General features: G+C 46.7%; 3 protein-coding genes across 3 annotated transcripts in view; all 3 read right to left on the bottom strand.

Annotated features, from left to right (window-relative positions):
* Positions 1-16,274, bottom strand: part of LOC139332218 (junction-mediating and -regulatory protein-like) — a 152,670-nt gene that overhangs the window by 36,001 nt on the left and 100,395 nt on the right. The window lies entirely within an intron of this gene.
* Positions 1,753-10,257, bottom strand: dpysl2a (dihydropyrimidinase like 2a). Its single transcript, XM_070964295.1, has 14 exons — positions 9,910-10,257; positions 7,152-7,240; positions 6,809-6,993; positions 6,508-6,672; positions 6,184-6,245; positions 5,985-6,065; positions 5,833-5,901; positions 5,209-5,329; positions 4,940-5,096; positions 4,664-4,805; positions 4,388-4,558; positions 3,995-4,174; positions 3,707-3,908; positions 1,753-3,615 (listed from the first exon to the last, which is right to left on the bottom strand). The coding sequence occupies exons 1-14, from the start codon at positions 9,949-9,951 to the stop codon at positions 3,524-3,526; spliced, it is 1,758 nt and encodes a 585-aa protein (XP_070820396.1). The 5' UTR covers positions 9,952-10,257; the 3' UTR covers positions 1,753-3,523.
* Positions 11,376-16,020, bottom strand: bnip3la (BCL2 interacting protein 3 like a). The gene is made up of 6 exons (XM_070964698.1): positions 15,911-16,020; positions 14,563-14,833; positions 14,412-14,493; positions 14,218-14,324; positions 13,986-14,135; positions 11,376-13,249 (listed from the first exon to the last, which is right to left on the bottom strand). The coding sequence occupies exons 1-6, from the start codon at positions 15,960-15,962 to the stop codon at positions 13,201-13,203; spliced, it is 711 nt and encodes a 236-aa protein (XP_070820799.1). The 5' UTR covers positions 15,963-16,020; the 3' UTR covers positions 11,376-13,200.

Here is a 16,274-nt window from a genome sequence, read left to right on the forward strand (position 1 = left end):
AACAGCCCCCCCCCGTGTTCCACTCTCTCCTCTTACCCAGCAGCTGAATTTCAAGTGCATAATCTGCATTGTCTTAAAATCTGATCCGCCGCTGAACCCACGATCTTTGACTCTGGAGGGGAATAAATGTTTTCTAAATTCATGTTCGTGATGATGTAGTGATGACAATTCAGTTCTGGGAAGGATTGTGGACTTGCAGAGCTGGTGTCTGTGTTCCAGGGGATTGAAGGCATAGCGAGTGCAGCTGGTGAGTCATGTTTGCACACTTCTCCCAGGAGGGCTTATCTTTGTAAAGTCTTCCTGATGCTTTTTGTGTTCTTTCTAAAGCTCTCATCAGTGGGGGAAGATGTTGACATTATAGGATTCCCCTCTCCGGTTTAATCAGTGCGCTCATCGTGCTAAGTCCTAATTGGACGACTGTCAAACAGCCAGGGGGCTTCACTAATCACAGAACTGTTGTTGATGTGTGCACTCGCTGTGACTTCGTCTTGTTCAGTTCATTTTTCTGGGAGCATCCCTGTGGCTGAAGCATTGAAGGAGCTGGAGCAACAACACGCTGCCTCGAGGCTGAGGCTGCACGTCACGACTCTGTGCCTCCACCTAGTGTCTCACTGCCTCTCTGCAGCTGCTCCAACCGCTGCTGGATGTGCTGTGACTCAACACAACATCTGATACCCAAATCTGAAATTAACAGCGCTCTGTTTTATATATCAGATAGTTGACTTTGACATATCTGTGAGGTGTTCAGAAGGTTCCTGGACAGCACTGTTAATTGTAAGGACGCTGGAGACTCTGCTCATTTGGTGCACTTCTAATTAATTCACTCCAATTAATTGCTTATGTGATCAAGAGAATCTTCTCATCAGCAGTGGAAGGAAGGTTCAGGCTTTACTGAAGTAAAAGTAGCATCAGCACAATGTAAAAATACTGCAAAAGTCCTGCAAGTACAAAGTATCATGAAGTATAAAAATCACCCGTGTGTACATTATTTTAGTAAACAAGCCCGACTAAGATGTTTAGACATAAAGACGTGTGTTTGTTGTGGTTAATAAAAGATTGACTAATAGACTCTCAATGAAAAGTCTGAATGCTGAGAAGTCCATTCTCACTTTCTGTGACCTGAAGGTTTAACATTCAACATCACACTTGTGTAAGTCGCATCCCTGAACACGATTGGCCTCCAGACTGTGATGACATCACAAAATCAGCTCGTAGGTGCGTGTGTGAAACTCGGATTTAAGGTGAGCACAGAGAGACTTTCTTCCTTCAGCAGATGAGTGAAAACAAACTGCATCATCCTGCACAATGAAGCCGAGGCGTTCCTGACTGCGTGTATGCAGCATTTCATTCTTGTAGCTCAAGAGCTGTTAAATACCATAACAAAGAGCTGAGACGATGCATCAGCAGTGCAAGGTCATCATGTGTTTTGTCTGTGCAACCTCCATCTGCGAAGAAGCTGGAGCTGTTAGACTGACTTATATTATATTACATTACATTACATCAGCAGTAGAAAAGGGGAAATACAAGTACCTCAAAAGCATACTTAGTACTTTCCACCCCTGCTGTTTGACATGGTGCAGTGAGTGAACAAGCAAAAATGTGAAATGTGTCTGCAGACAAAAGGAGTTTAGTGCATCTTTTGTGGAAAAGCTTATGAAAATATCAGCTATACTTTCAGTTATGAAGTTAAAGGATAAAGTGTTTCTATATATTTGTAAAAAACAAAAAAAAAAAAGAAGAGGCAGAAAAAAGTTTAATTTTAATCATTTTAATCCACTGAAGTCAACACAGATAGGGTCAAATGCTGACAGGACCGATGAGTTCCCCCCCAAAACCCTGGTATCCTACAAAACATACACGACCAAGAGAGTATCACACCTGCTGGGAAAGGGGCAACAACATCACAACTCAATAACCATCACCAAAAAACTTCCCCGAATGGAAATCACTTCACGTTATAGCTTGGCATACAAAACCTACACTTGACGAGGGAATGAGGAAGAGATAATCCAGTGTTTTACAGGACGGCCGTGCTGTGCGCGGAACTGACAAGCCAACGTGGTTCAGTGAGTACAGGGACCACCTCGAGTGAACGCGGCGTCGACAACGCTGGGCAGGCGGAGGGGGCGAGAAAATCCGGCTATCTGGTAATTCATTCACAACACCAACACCGAGAACAGTGGACACGTCATGAGCACGCTGTGAGGGGGTTCCTTTACATTTTTCATCAGGTCTCAAAGATCATGGTCCCACAAAGAGCCTTCATAGATACAGTGTGCTATCAATATGTTACAGAACAGGCAGGCAAGTAGTTCAATTCAACACATATCCTAAAACATACAGACATTTCCAATACAAAGAAAAAAAGATGCAAGCTCACATACGTTTTTACCGTTTGGATCCTTACAGGTGCAAAACAAATAGTTTCAAAGTAAACGGTGGATAAATGACGGCTGCTGATGTGACAGAGCGTACAGACTGCAGTGTGGAGGTGAACATCATCTGCACATATACAGCAAAGGTCATATAGCACCAGGTGCAGAGAGGCTGCAGGCAAACCCCCCCCCCCCCCGCCTAAGCTTCATCGTACCTTCATTCTGCATCCCGAACAACATACGCTGGTCTGATTATTGGAAGCTTGTTGACCTGACAACCTCTGAGGAGAACAACAAAATGGTGAAATGGAGGAAAAGGTTCAGGTTGCTTGGACGAACTAAAGCGCCAGCTGAACCCTAAAATACCCTTTCTGTTCCTTTCAGTGCAGCCGGCGCTTCCCCAAAACGACGGATAAAAACATAAAACATCCCTTTTTACAACAAAAGTGCGACTATAACACAAACAGACGGTGAATCTTTCAGCTGCACCTACTGCAAACGTCAGACAGAATCAGGTGTGATGAGCTGCAGGAGCTGATTTCTACAGTCTAATCTTTCATCGTTAGTGTTCTGAGTTTCTTGTGGCAGCAGTGCAACAACATTTTTGTAACTTTAGAGTGTGACGGCGTCAAAACGTGGACGGCGGAGGCTTTACTTTCAGCTGAGGGCGGCTCTGTGGCCACCGGCACATTCTAACTTAAATGTGGGAAATGAACAGCCATGAAGAAGAAGTGTAAACACGTGGCGTTCCTAAAACGCCCGCTCATGAAACTGCCCGCGTCTTGGGACTACTCTCTGAGCCAAGAGGGCAGCTAAACAGCTCAAACATGTACAGCCAAAAATATACAAAAAATGTAAACAAATGATGTCCTCAAAAACCAAACTGAGCTTAAAAACAGCAGAAAAAGCTGCTTTGGTTCACCTGATCCCTCCAATGATGATGGAAAATGGCAGGAAAGACGCGACAAAATGGAACAGTGCCTTCTTTTTTTTGCATGACACAGTGGGGGTGTGTGAGTAAGAATGGATGGAGTGCTTTTGGGTGGGATGCAGGGGGAGTCAGAGGTGACCTGATGGGATGTGACAGCGGTAAGAGAGGCCTCTGGTCCCGTGTTGCCCCGCACCCCCGGCTCAGTCGAGAGGAGAGCTTAGCCGAGGCTGGTGATGTTGGCCTTTCCACCGGGGGGAGCCACGATGCGTTGAGTGGTGCGGCGAGGAACGTTGTCGTCGATTTGGGCTCCTAAAGAAACAACGGTACGATGGAATAAAACTGAAGTGCCTCGTCATGAAAGAGGCCGACTGCCAGGACTGAAATCTGTGCAATCACTCACCAGACAGACTGAAGCCCGACTGGTGAAGGTTGCGCACCGGCTGGTGGGCGAACTGCTGCTGCTGCTGCTGCTGCTGCTGCTGCTGCTGCTTGGCGGGGGAAGTCTTCACCGAGGAGACGGTGGACATCACCTTGGGAGTCACGGTCACCTCACACACCGGCCCGTCGTACTGGCCCCGGGGGACTCCTCGCAACTCTGTGAGCTAAACGTCCAGACAGAACTGATCAGACCACAAGCAGCACAGCGGCCAGTTTGTCTCCGGCGCCACAGTCCGGAGGAAGGACTCACCCTGCTGCGAGCCTTTATCCTCTTGTACACGTGGTCAGAGAAGGGTTTACGGCTGATGTAGCGCCCGCAGCCCTCCGTGGTGTGCAGGCTGCCCTCCTCCAGCACGATCTTGCCCTGACTGATCACCACCACGGGACCCCCACGCACTTCTGTGCCCTCGAAGATGTTGTATTCCACAGCCTGGGAGAGGAAGAGATTTGATCAGGAGACACTTAAAACACTGCTCATTACATGGTTAGCATACGTCATTCTGCAGTCGCTCTTAAGCAAGTTTACTTCTTTTAAGCTAAATCAGTTGATGTGTGTTAATCCCTTTCACTGCAGCCCGTAAAAATGAGCTCTCAACACGCTGACATTGCGGATGAGGCTTGAGAGGCAGAGTAATCGTCTGACCAGGTTGTGGCTCTTGGCTGAGATGATCTTGGTCACATCTGGGTCCCACAGCACGAGGTCGGCGTCCGACCCCACGGCGATGCGACCCTTGCGGGGGAACAGGTTGAAGATCTTGGCCGCGTTTGTGCTGGTCACCGCCACAAACTGGTTCTCATCCATCTTGCCAGTCACCTTTTGGGACAGGACAGCCAATCACAGGATAGCATCTAAACGTGCACATTTGCCTCATGGTGGGAATGTGTGGAGCACGTGAGGAGGGAGTCGCATCAAACTCACCACACATTTGTCCCAGATTAGAGACATCCTCTCCTCAGTGCCATTGGTGCCCTCTGGGATTAGGGTGAAGTTATCTTTGCCTATCGCACGCTGAGAAGTCTGGAAAGTGCAGTGAGCACTGCCAGTCACCTGCAAGTCCCCGCTGGATAGGAAAGAAAGCAGGAAAATGACCAGTTACTGAAAGCAAACTGTGATGTTTATAACTGTACCTTTGCATTAAGTGCAGTGAATTACAAAAAGAAATACGGCTGTGTCAAGTTTTAGTTTAGAGCCTACCATGACAGCAGAGAGCTGAGGTAGTCAGGGGTGGTGGGGTCAGGACTGAGCGGTGGAGAGGTGACATAGGCTGCAGCCTTGGCCCAGTTCTTGCTCCAGTAATGGGTGCCGTCCGTGCCCAAGCTGGCAGATATGGGCTCTCCGTAAACCACAGCACCTACAGGCGGAGACAGGATGACGTCAGAGCAAAGAAAGAGCTGGAAGCCAGCCGGTGATGGATGGAGGCGTGCAATAAATCTGTGGAAGAAGTTTTAAATTTCTCCTTTTACCCTTTTTCCTGGCAAGGGCGATGACATCAGCAGCGCTCTTGCTCATCACTTTGGTGATGTAGAGGGGGCAGTTGGTCTGATTGGCGATGGTGACGGAGCGATTGACTGCCTCGGCCTCCACCTGCAGACACGCAAAGTCGGATTCATCAGCAGCCTGGTTTCCATAGCGGATTTCTCGTAAAAGGTGCAACAGTTCCACCTCTTCCACTCGACACAAAGCCCACTAACAGGCACCAGCGGCAAGCTTTTCTCTTCGGTATAAAAGGGCACAATCAGTATTCATTCCAGGGTCAGATGACTCTGCAGCAGTCACAGTATTTATTGGCTCCAGCTCCAATCGGCGGTGAAGGAAACATGACACCGAAGAGGACGAGCTAATGACCCTTTTACGGCTCGACGATGACGTGCCCTGAAGTTCTGGCTGCTGGTGCGTAAATAGCCAAAAACGCGTACTTTATGTTCTTACAGTCTGTGTTTTGTTCTTCGTATTGTCCAAGATGCAACACTGGCAGGTGAGAGCATCACCGGAGTCAAGGGGAAAGACACGTAAAAGACACCAGCTTAACACTGTCACTGGCCTCCGTGCTGCCGGCACATTGTGATTAAATCTGTCCTCCGTCTTACCTCCTCTGGGCGGCTCAGCACATGACCTTCAGGGCCAGTGATCCCCAGCTCTAGAATACGTCTCTGCTCCTAAAAAAGTCCACACAAGAACATTACTATCCAAAAAGGGAATAACCGGCCCAGATCTGACCAACAATCAGCGGTTCTGTTACCTCTGCAATGATGTCTCCATTCTCAGCATGCACCTGCGCAATGGCTCCAAGGTCTCTGATGATGCTGAACACCTCGTAGATCTAAAAGACAACGACACACGCCGGTCAGCTCGCAGCGCAGAAGTCTACGCCAAAGACAGCCTCAAAAACATGTGCTGTGCTGTGACAGACGGCTCAGCTGCAGAGCCGCAGAGCATACCTGAGAGTCAGAAAGTTGGAAAACATCCTTATAAGCCAAATAGACCAGGAAAGAGTTGACACCTGAAGATAGAAAACTTATGAGAGAAAACAGCCAAAAGGTGGAGCAAAGAGAGCAAAAGAGGGAAAACCCAGAGCGAAGGAGAAGAGTAAAATCAAAAGGATAAAAATTACAAAGCAGAAACATGTAGTTACTGTTTATGGTCTGCAGGCAGCGACTTACTTTCCTCCCATAACACTGTCTGAGAAACACGTAGCAGTAAAAGTGGCAGCAAGTCAGTGATTAATGCATGTGGAGACAAATGTGAGCGTGCTGACTGCATACCGTGATCCTTCACCAGGACCTCCATCTCTTCCTGAGTGCCTTTGTTCCACTCGGTGATGTCCACGTGCAGAGAATAGTCACAGCAGGACTTGCCGTCGGCCCACTCCCTCCACTGTTTGAAAGCTGCCACCAGGCTGGCGCCGGGCTCTGGCACCACGTGGTCAACTGCGAAGCACAAACAAACAGGTTGGATCTCATGCGCACAAGCAAACAGCGTAATTACATCACGCGGTTGAGGGAGCGCATATCTGCGGCGTCACGATCCCTGCAACAGGACAGCTGCATCTGATACAACACGTACTGATCATAGTCGTCCCCCCTGCCAGGGACGCTCTGGTGCCCTGGTAGAAGTCATCTGCTGCCACCATGCCTCGGTCAGGCATCTGGAACCGGGTGTGCACGTCAATGCCGCCGGGCATCACCATTCTCCCATGAGCCTCTATGATCTTAACTCCCCCAGGAACGATGAGGTTGTCTCCTATCTGCCTGAAGGAGGCGAATAAAAGAACAAATACAGAAATGAGTGAAGGAAACGTGACAAGATTGCGAGAATCTAGATTCCAAGAGTCAAGGTGAAGATGAAATATTTCTGTCATTCATCACACGGTTCACACAGGACATTTAAAATCCTCTCCTGAACTCACTTGATGACGCCATCCTCCATGTAGATATCAGCCAGGAATGACTGATCATCGTTGACTATCTTTGCTCCTTTGATGAGGAGACGGTCACTCTGAAAGGAGCAGACGGCATTTCACATCAGCCACAAAGCACAAAAATTCACGCTGAGCGGAGTAAAAGAGCGAGAATCAGCTCCGTGAATTCCTCAAGGCGAACAGGCCGTCCCATAATTCAACAGTGAAACTGACCAATTTCAAAGACAAAGAAGTGGAAAAGACCCTTGGGCCAACTTTAGTGACTCATTTTGCTTAATGCATTTCCCAGTTTCCCAGTCCCAGCTCCCATCGATCAGCGCATATCAACGTCCATCCTGTGGAACGATTCACATAAAACTGACCCGTCGGTTAAAGGAAGGAGTGAAACCTTCAAGTAAGACCTCAATCTCTTGAATGGCATAATTAACTCAAGAGACACGAGAGGAGAGCGGGCCGGCCTGTCTCTCCTGTCTCTGAGGACAGTCAGGACAGCTAATGAAGACAGACGTGGTTTACTGCCAACCTCACAGCAGGAAACTCTCAGTCTGTAATGAGCAGAGTGGATGGACACGGGCAGCGGGAATGCATTAGGTATACAAGTCGTGACTGTATTTACATGATCTCCCAGCCCATTACTCCCCTATAAGTGGGTCCTATAACCTACAGCACGTCCTCTCTGTGGTCACTGACGGGCACACTGAGATGTACCTCCACTCAAAATGGCTTTCACTGTGCTGGAGTCTTTAATTCTGCACATGAATCAGAAAACAGAGCCCAGAATCAAAGGAAGTCAGGACCCTGTGAAGTGATCCCGAGTCCATTAAGCAATCTCCTTCATTCAATCATGTGTTCACAAAGAGGTGAACCTCGCTCCATCCTCGGTTGTGATCCAGGATGCCCCTTTCATACCCAATCATGACACTATCACCTGTTACCAATCAGCCTGTTTACCTGTGGAATGATCCAAACAGGTGTTTTTGGAGCGTTCCACATCTTTCCCAGTCTGTGAAACGCGTTCACAGTAAGCAGATATTTACAAGAATCAATGAAGCTGATGAGGAAGAACATTAAATACATTGACTTTGAGCTGTTTTCTCATGAGTTTATGATGCAGATTGCCACATTTTATACTGTTTTATTTATATTTTACACAGTCCACAGAAGTAGAAGTACAGTTGTCTTCACAAGTGTACTCACACACACACGCTAGGTTTTCATCACTTTTGGGGACATTACATAGACTTACATTCATTTCCCGGAGACTACTTGCCTAACCCTTAGCCTTAACCTTAACCTTAACTTAAACTTACACACACCAGTACCAAAAATGTAATGTTTTACATGATGGGGACCTGCATTTTGTCCCCACAAGTATGGCAAGTACAAGTATGAGTGCCCACAATATGACTGTGTAAACAGATTTACGTCCTCACAATGTGAGTAACACACAGACACACACACACCCCTGTGAGTACGACTGTAATCTACAGACATAACACTGAATTGATTACTGGCTCACTGTCGGCCATACTGTCAGTGGAAGCAGGAAGTGTGTTACACACACAGAGCGCCACACAGCTGTCCGTTCATTATGGACACCCAGGGTGCACTTTGGTGTCCATGGGCCAAATGGCTGGTGGAAGTTCAGCTCTTACCAGCCAATCGATGGACTGATGCTGTACCAAGAGACCTGAACCAGAGACCATGCGCATGTCCACCATTAATACAATGAAGAGCTTTTCCAGCATCATCATTCCATCAATGTATGGCTGCTGGTCATGTTTTAACTCTCTGCTTTGTTTAAAAATACCTGCTTCAGTCCAAACAAACAAACGCTGTCTGACTGTGTGTCTATGGGCCTGGGGGGTGGGGGTGGGGGGCTGCTGCACAGTTACTGCTGTCTGCATGCTGTGTCTGGGATGTCAGGGCTGCATGTTCGTAACCCTGCCTCTACCTGTCAGACATCTACAGACAACTGTCTGCACACACCGCAGCCTGACCCTGAGTCAGTGCGCGTCACTGTTTGGTGTCATTAAATGATCAAACTTAAAGCAGTTGCCGCCTTTATGCTGCAGCCATAACAGCTGCATGATGAAAGCTTTGGGGAGAGGTTTGAATGGGTGCTGCTGTCCGATGACCTACTTTACAAAAGAGGTTTTACTTCCTCTAACTATCAGGACATCCCTACTGTAGGCCCTTAATGCTGTGCTCTCTGGTGGAAAAGCTGCACCATGAAGCAAATTTAAATGGTCAAATCCCAGATCAGGGTTAAATGAGCAAAGCTCGTCCTGCAGCTGCAGCACTGGAAGCTAGTCTACAAAAATAAAGAGTAAAAAGGAGGCTGAGTGGATGTGAGATGATGGAGGATGAAAGATGAGATGATGACAGTGAACCTGTTCGCTACACCCTCCAAGCTGAGGATGCTGCGAGGCAGAGCTAACAGCTGCTAATGACAGCTAGAGGAGCGAGGAGCTGCTGCAACCAAGCCCTCAGTGTTCACCACACTCAAAAATACCACTTCAGCTCCAGTAATCAAAGAGCCTGCTGCAAACCCACAGGCAGGTCATCATTATTCATGCCAGGCTGGAGCAGGGGTGCTGCTGGAGGCTGCGCCTGTCAATGAATGGAGCCGACATGCTAAGCGGCGGCTAGCCTTTCTAATCCAGAGGCTCACCGCACGTTCACCAAACACCACCAGTGAAGGACAAAATGACAGATTTGTCCCGAACATCGACACCATACTCACTGTAATTCGTGGGATGTTCTTCTTTCCTTGGTACCCCGACATTTTGAAGATGCCTCAGACACAGCTGTCCCCTGCCTCTCGGCTAACGCTAAGCTAGCTGGACTGGAAAACCTGAGCTGCCAATGAAAGGATGAATGGATGCTCTGCTGGTCGGCCAGTCGACGCCCTGGGTGCTCTGTGCCTGTCTCACACTCTCTGTCGATGCTAAATGACGTTTGCAGCCTCGCAAACAGATTTACTCAGCAGATATAGCTTTGCTTGGCACTCCTATCCTTGGATTTAGTGCTGGAAAAGGTCTCTGAAGACCAGACAAGCACCAAGAAGAGAAGGGCCACAATGAGGTACCGCGCATGCGCACTGCCCCGCCCTGCTCAGCTCCAGCTCCATGTTTCTTTGATGTGTTTTGATGAGGGGAAACACGGGGCACGGACCCCAACAGGTTACTGAGAATAACATAGTTATTAACCATTTTAATGGCAGTTTCAAAGCGTAAAATGAACGTGGTGGTTGTTAACTTTGATGCATATTTCTATGAATAAGCTGGCTTGTCTGTGTCATATTTGGGGGTTTTGCAGGGAGCAGTCACATAAAATGACCTTTGGCACAAAACTTTTAACTGCAGCATGTATGGTTGGCATAAAATACTATATTCCACTCTAAGTCTAGGTTCAGTAAACTCTGAAATGTGCCGCTCTAAGGCATGCAGGTATGCAGATAACTGCATCACATCCATTTAATGTCATCCGTTCAAAGGAGCATGTGCAAATAGCAAAGAGGAGAGCTTTGTGGAGGTATAGTTTAGGATATCGTAAAAAAAGGTTGGGCCTGTGACCCAAAGGTTTGACGGGTGGAAAGACTGAGCACTTACCCCTCTGTTATTACCACCACTGAAGAGCCCTTGAGCAGGAGCCTTAACTCCAAACTTTGGTGCTGCTCAGTGGTTCATCTGTCAGCTTGTTGTGATCTCAGGCCTCAGGATTGGCCTTAGTTTGTTCCCTCTTGTTGGCCTCATTGTTTTTCCCTGTAAATCAGGAAATTGATGGGTGGAGCTGAGACCTCATACCTGAGCAGACTGAGCTCAGGAGGTCATAAATCCTCTCATTCCTTCACGGAAGCATGGTGTGTGCATGTAGTGTGTGCAACTATGTGTGATAAATAAAGTACATTTCTTCTTTTTTTGTACATTTCTTCTGTTTGTTTCTGTGTGAACTTTGTGTTTCACACTCCTCACCGTTCACCCTCTCACACAGGCATCGCACACACACTTACTGCACTGTTCATTTCTTTCGTTAAAACCTTTGACATTTACAGATGTGTGACATTTACAGATTTATGTGTGGTCTCCCATACTTACTGTGACCGTGTGTGTAACTGAGTAAACATGAGAAAGACCCAGTTCTTCAGGATTTACAGTAAAAAAGCAAAAGCACAGCATTAATAAACATTTAGCTGCTGACACGCACACGTATGTAACATAGAATTTATTTTGGATTATGTTGACATGGTTAGGTGACCACATGAGATATTTAGTTGAGGAAGAGGAGTTTAAACCTTACTTTGATTAAAAGGGAAGAACATGAATTTAGAAAATGAACCTCCACAGACAACACTTTCATGTGTGTATTTACGCCTCAGCCTCTTTGTGCTGTGTTCAGTATGAAGTCCATTCAGATTCACAATGCTCACTGCTGCTCGCTAATCAGCTGTGCAGAAGCCTTAAGGATATGTGCCATTTATTAGCTATTATGACTTGAATAATGCATGAAGGTCTTTGGAGCTCTCTTCACTCCCTTTGTATTTATCTCTTAGCCACTGTATACAGTACAAACTTTATTCAAATTCCAAAATGCTCTGTATTGCACACTGATCAACTGTACATAAGCCTGTTATGATGACAGTTTTATGAGTCAGTACGAGTCATGTAATGTATTAAAGCCCGAATGCATGATGAGTGCTTCAAAACCAACGACTCTGTGACGTCCGTTTGCAAACACTGACAGAAGGATCATCCAGTCATCCAATCGGCATCAATACACGGAAATCACATGCACTGTCTTCAGGAAATGCTCTTCTACTTTCTCTGGAAGTTCTACACACTGTACACTGTTTATTCTAGCATATTATGTGAAATGATTGCACAGTGTAGTCGAGATAAAAGTCAGATAACACTCTTAAATGAGGCCCCTGGAAATACCTTCCACTGCGGTGGTTTCTCCCACTGACAGCAAAAACACATGACGTACACTGCCACAACACTATATAAGAACAATGATATAATATGCATTTATATCAATGTATAAACAAATTATACAATGTCAAAAGGTGTACACGGGGCAGATCACAGCTTAAATTATTTTTCACATCTACATCTTTAAATACCTAAACATACCAGAAAATCAAAAAAACAGTCTAAGATAAATCACCAATGTGCAGTGGTGAAAGACACAAACTTGGCACTTTGCCATTGCTGCTATGTTATGTTAAAGAAGATATGTTGGCAAAAAGAAATAAAAATAGCATATGGCCTGGTAAACTGCCATCCAGCCTAGGTTCCACTATCACGGGTGCTCAAACAACCCCATTGTAAAAGTTTGCAGCTACATACTAGATCAATGCATAAGCCTTGAAAAACAACCTTCAGAAAACAAAGCTTTTAGAAGAAACCCTCGGGAGTCAACATGATACAACTGTATACTCAAAAATGTGTGGAATTTCAAAACAAATCCCACTGTGCAGCGTCATTTGCTTCCCCCCAGTAACTGCACCTTGAATGTTTCGCTAAAAAAATTAAGGCGACGGGCCTTTCTGTTCCCAGAGCCAATTCAGTTTGTGTGTATTGCAGAAATGGCGCGTATTTTTGGTTCATACACTCTTCCTACTGGGACACAGTGGAGAGATGCAGTGTGGGAGAAGGCCAAATTTCTCATGACATAACATCAAAACAGGTAGAGAAACGTCAACCCTGAAGCCTCTGGACATCAAATCCTCGTCATGTATTTTGAGTTGGACAGGATGACTAATACTCTGCAGCTCTAACAGGGTCTGTTGTCTACTGGATTCAAGTTGGTGACAGCTGCTGGGTGCAATGTGTCAAAATGTGATGGAGTGCAACCACATTACGCCATGTGTACAACTCGATAGCTACATCTACGATGTGACAGGATTTAATGCCGACTGGAGGAGAAATGTGGGTGTACAATAGATGCAGAGAGACAGCTTGACTACAGGAGGATGGTTGAAAGACTTGGAGACGGGAGAACATCCAGGCACTGCTTTATCTTCTTCTTCTTCTCAGTAAGAGCTGGTGGAGGCTGTGGCAATTCTCTTCCCAATGTACACCCTGGAAAAGAAGTCCAGACCAGTGGAAAGAAATGGGAGATGCACATGAGTGAAAAATGTTATTCGTGCAGTAGTGAAATAAAGCCATCGATCCATATCAAGTGAGCAATTAAACTGAAGGTTCAGACTCTCATTAACGTCCAGGCCTGTCCTCTGTTTTGAATATAAAAGGCCAACAAACAGGTGCAACCTGCAGGTGAAGGTAGCTTCTCCCACAGTTGCTGCTTCTGACTTCCTAAACCTTCAGCGTTTAGAGGAAAACGTTCATCAAACAGCACTGCACTGATAAAATGACGAGGTGCACTTCCATCCACCTGTTTCTGAATGCATTTTCAGTTTGCACTAAAAAAGAGTGGAAATGCAGACAATAAAATAAAACAGTGTTCTTTTTCTACAGCTGTATAATGGTACCTGACTGGGGCATTATCGCCACTTATTGCTTATGTCAATAAACCAGCTCCTAATATTCACATCAACACGACAGCAGTGGATGGAAACATGCATAAATTTGCATTTCCTTCTGTTGATTTTCTGAAAATTCAGTTTGAATTTGTGCTCTCCTGGATGGAAACCTGGCGGTTAACAGCCCGTCCTGACCCTCTCCTACATGCACACAGTGAGTCACTGAAACAGCAAACTGGCAAAGGCAAGTAAAAAACATCAGACTGAGAAACTTTCTCCAATCCAGAGCCATTTTGCCCCTGCATGGAGACACAGCAGCGTGAATTCAGACCTACCCGAGGCCGAGAGCGAGGATGTGTGAGATGAGTAAGGAAGGGATGAAGACTTTGAGGAATTCAGCAGAGAAGATGCCACCTTTCTTCATGACGCCACTCTTTCTCATACTGAGAGATACTGAACGGCGGGGGTGCCTGAAGTGGAACTCCCTGAGAGGAATAATCAGTCGATTTAGAAAACAAATCCTGAACCGCCATCACTGAATCACTCGGCAGGTGAGGGTTTGCTTACTTTGGTGGGACGTTTTCCGGTCTGCTGGACCAATCAGAAACCCAGTCTACTTCTTTGTTGAGCAGGATGTCTTCCTCTCTGTCCTGCTCTGGACCGTCTTCCTCTGACTGTGAATGTGCAGGTGCAGCAGTTAGGTTTGGGGCTAAAATAAAAAGACTTGAGAGGAGTCTGAACGTTGGAGTTAGATCTTTTACCTGACTGCCTCTCGGGCTGGGCATCTCCACATCAAAGGTGATCTGACCCTCGTCCTGGTCTGGACTTGGTGGCCTGTGAGGACTGATTCACATGCTGGGATTAAAAACTGAACATGAGCTTTAAAGAGCGTGCACAGGCCTTTATTCCTACCTATCGCAGGAGGAGCTACTTGGGCTGGATTCGTGCTGTGCATCCAGGAGGATCTTCTCCATGTCTCCATTGTGGATGGAGGAGGACGACGGCACATGCTCCAGTCCTCCAATCAGGGTTTCATCATTCTCGGGCACCACTTCCAAGGTCTGCAGAGTTTGACTCATGCCAGCATTGGCGTTTATTTGGTCTGCAGCGGGTGTCATTAGCGGGCTGGTCTGCACGCCCTGGGCCCCCGTGTTCCCATTCAGCTCCAGCTCTACCCAAGAGCCTTGGCAACACAAAGGTCAAGAGGAGGGAAGGAAGGGAAATTAAGCTTGTTGTGCTAAAGGGAACAACAAAGAGCAGAGCACACACAAACACACCCCTGCCTGCTTTCAAATGGAAACAGCTGACCTACATTTCCTGCACCACTGACACTGTGCATTCACATGAACTGGCTGTGCACCGCATCCAGATTGCATTTCTTTGTGCCACACTGCCCCACAAACAGCTTGCACATTTTTCCCAGACAGGCGGGGGTTATGTAATCTCTCATGGGCAGCGGGCTGTGCTGGAAGGCTTGTGATAGCATGCGACGCCCTTTCCCCCGTTTTTTTTTATTTGGCTCGTTGCAAATGAAACATGATTTACGTTTCGACGACGCGTTTGCAAACCCGAATCCCTTTTCCAGACCAGCCTGTCACCGCCGCTGCTCTCAGGAGACCGCTTGCATAACTGTAGTGCTCAGTGAGAGACAGTTCGCCCAGACATGTCGCTGTTCCAGCTGTGATGCTGTCACACACAAAGCGCATGTCCTCTTTTTCTCAGTGGGTCTTTAAAGAAACTGTTTATCGGTTAACCTGAACGCACCTTTTATTTTTAGGTACCTGTTATTCTGCAGCCACTTGAGCCAACATCATTCCATTGTCTTCCTGTTTATATTTACTTAGCTAAACTGCTGCTGGTTAAATAAATATCAAACTCTGCTACACAAACAATGAGAGTAACATGAGCCGTTATAGGACAATTTAAAAATAAACACTCAAGAATAAAAGCGACATTTATTCCGTCTTTTGTCCCAAACTTGTTTTCATTTGGGCCAGCGCCCGCCCAGCGCACACTTCCCTGCCTGATTGGCCGCCGTGCCATCAGTCTAATATTTGTCCAAACGCAATTGGCTGTCTCGCGGTGACGTCAAACAACATCACCCTCCACCCCTCCCAGAAGAAGAGGAAATAGCGTACCAGATGTAACTTTACAATAAAATCTTCATTACGCCGATATTCTCTCAAATACGCACACTTATTGAGAATTTCTCCCGCGGCCTTCGCAGCGCGGAGGACAGAGTAGTGAGGGCGTTACGTACCGTGAAGCCCGGGCTCTTCGTTATTGTTCCGTTGAGCAGCGGCGGTGGACATGTTGACTACCCAGTTTTAGCATTCATCAACATGACACGCACACAAAGTACGAAGTGCGCATGCGTCAAGTGTATCCGGAGTCCAGACCGCAGATAAGACGCTAACTACAGGCCGCAGATCAGGGATGGGCAGCATTTATTTATTTTCCATGAAATGCTGTGGTGTCGAGTTACAATATTAAGCATCAGTTAATAATGCATGCTTTAAAAATGGGATAAAAGAGCACATTTGCACTATAATTATGTCCTGACTGTGTGGTCTGTGGTTCTATCGGAGTCTGCAGAGGGTTGTAGCGCTGATGGTGGTCCTAAG

This window comes from Chaetodon trifascialis, chromosome 6 (assembly GCF_039877785.1).
Source record: "Chaetodon trifascialis isolate fChaTrf1 chromosome 6, fChaTrf1.hap1, whole genome shotgun sequence".
In the NCBI taxonomy this organism is placed as follows: Eukaryota; Metazoa; Chordata; class Actinopteri; order Chaetodontiformes; family Chaetodontidae; genus Chaetodon; species Chaetodon trifascialis.

Bases quoted from the DNA above. Each gene is read 5' to 3' on its own strand.
- dpysl2a (XM_070964295.1), bottom strand. From the start codon at position 9,951: ATGTCGGGGTACCAAGGAAAGAAGAACATCCCACGAATTACA. The intron at 5,097-5,208 runs GTAAAAGGAGAA...CTCCGCCTGTAG, and splicing joins CGCCCTTGCCAGGAAAAAGG to GTGCTGTGGTTTACGGAGAG. The intron at 3,616-3,706 runs GTGAGTGATTGC...TTGTTTCTTTAG, and splicing joins GTCGGGCTTCAGTCTGTCTG to GAGCCCAAATCGACGACAAC.
- bnip3la (XM_070964698.1), bottom strand. From the start codon at position 15,962: ATGTCCACCGCCGCTGCTCAACGGAACAATAACGAAGAGCCCGGGCTT. The intron at 14,325-14,411 runs GTAAAAGATCTA...GCACATTCACAG, and splicing joins CCAGCCCGAGAGGCAGTCAG to TCAGAGGAAGACGGTCCAGA. The intron at 13,250-13,985 runs GTAGGTCTGAAT...CTTCTTTTCCAG, and splicing joins ATCCTCGCTCTCGGCCTCGG to GGTGTACATTGGGAAGAGAA.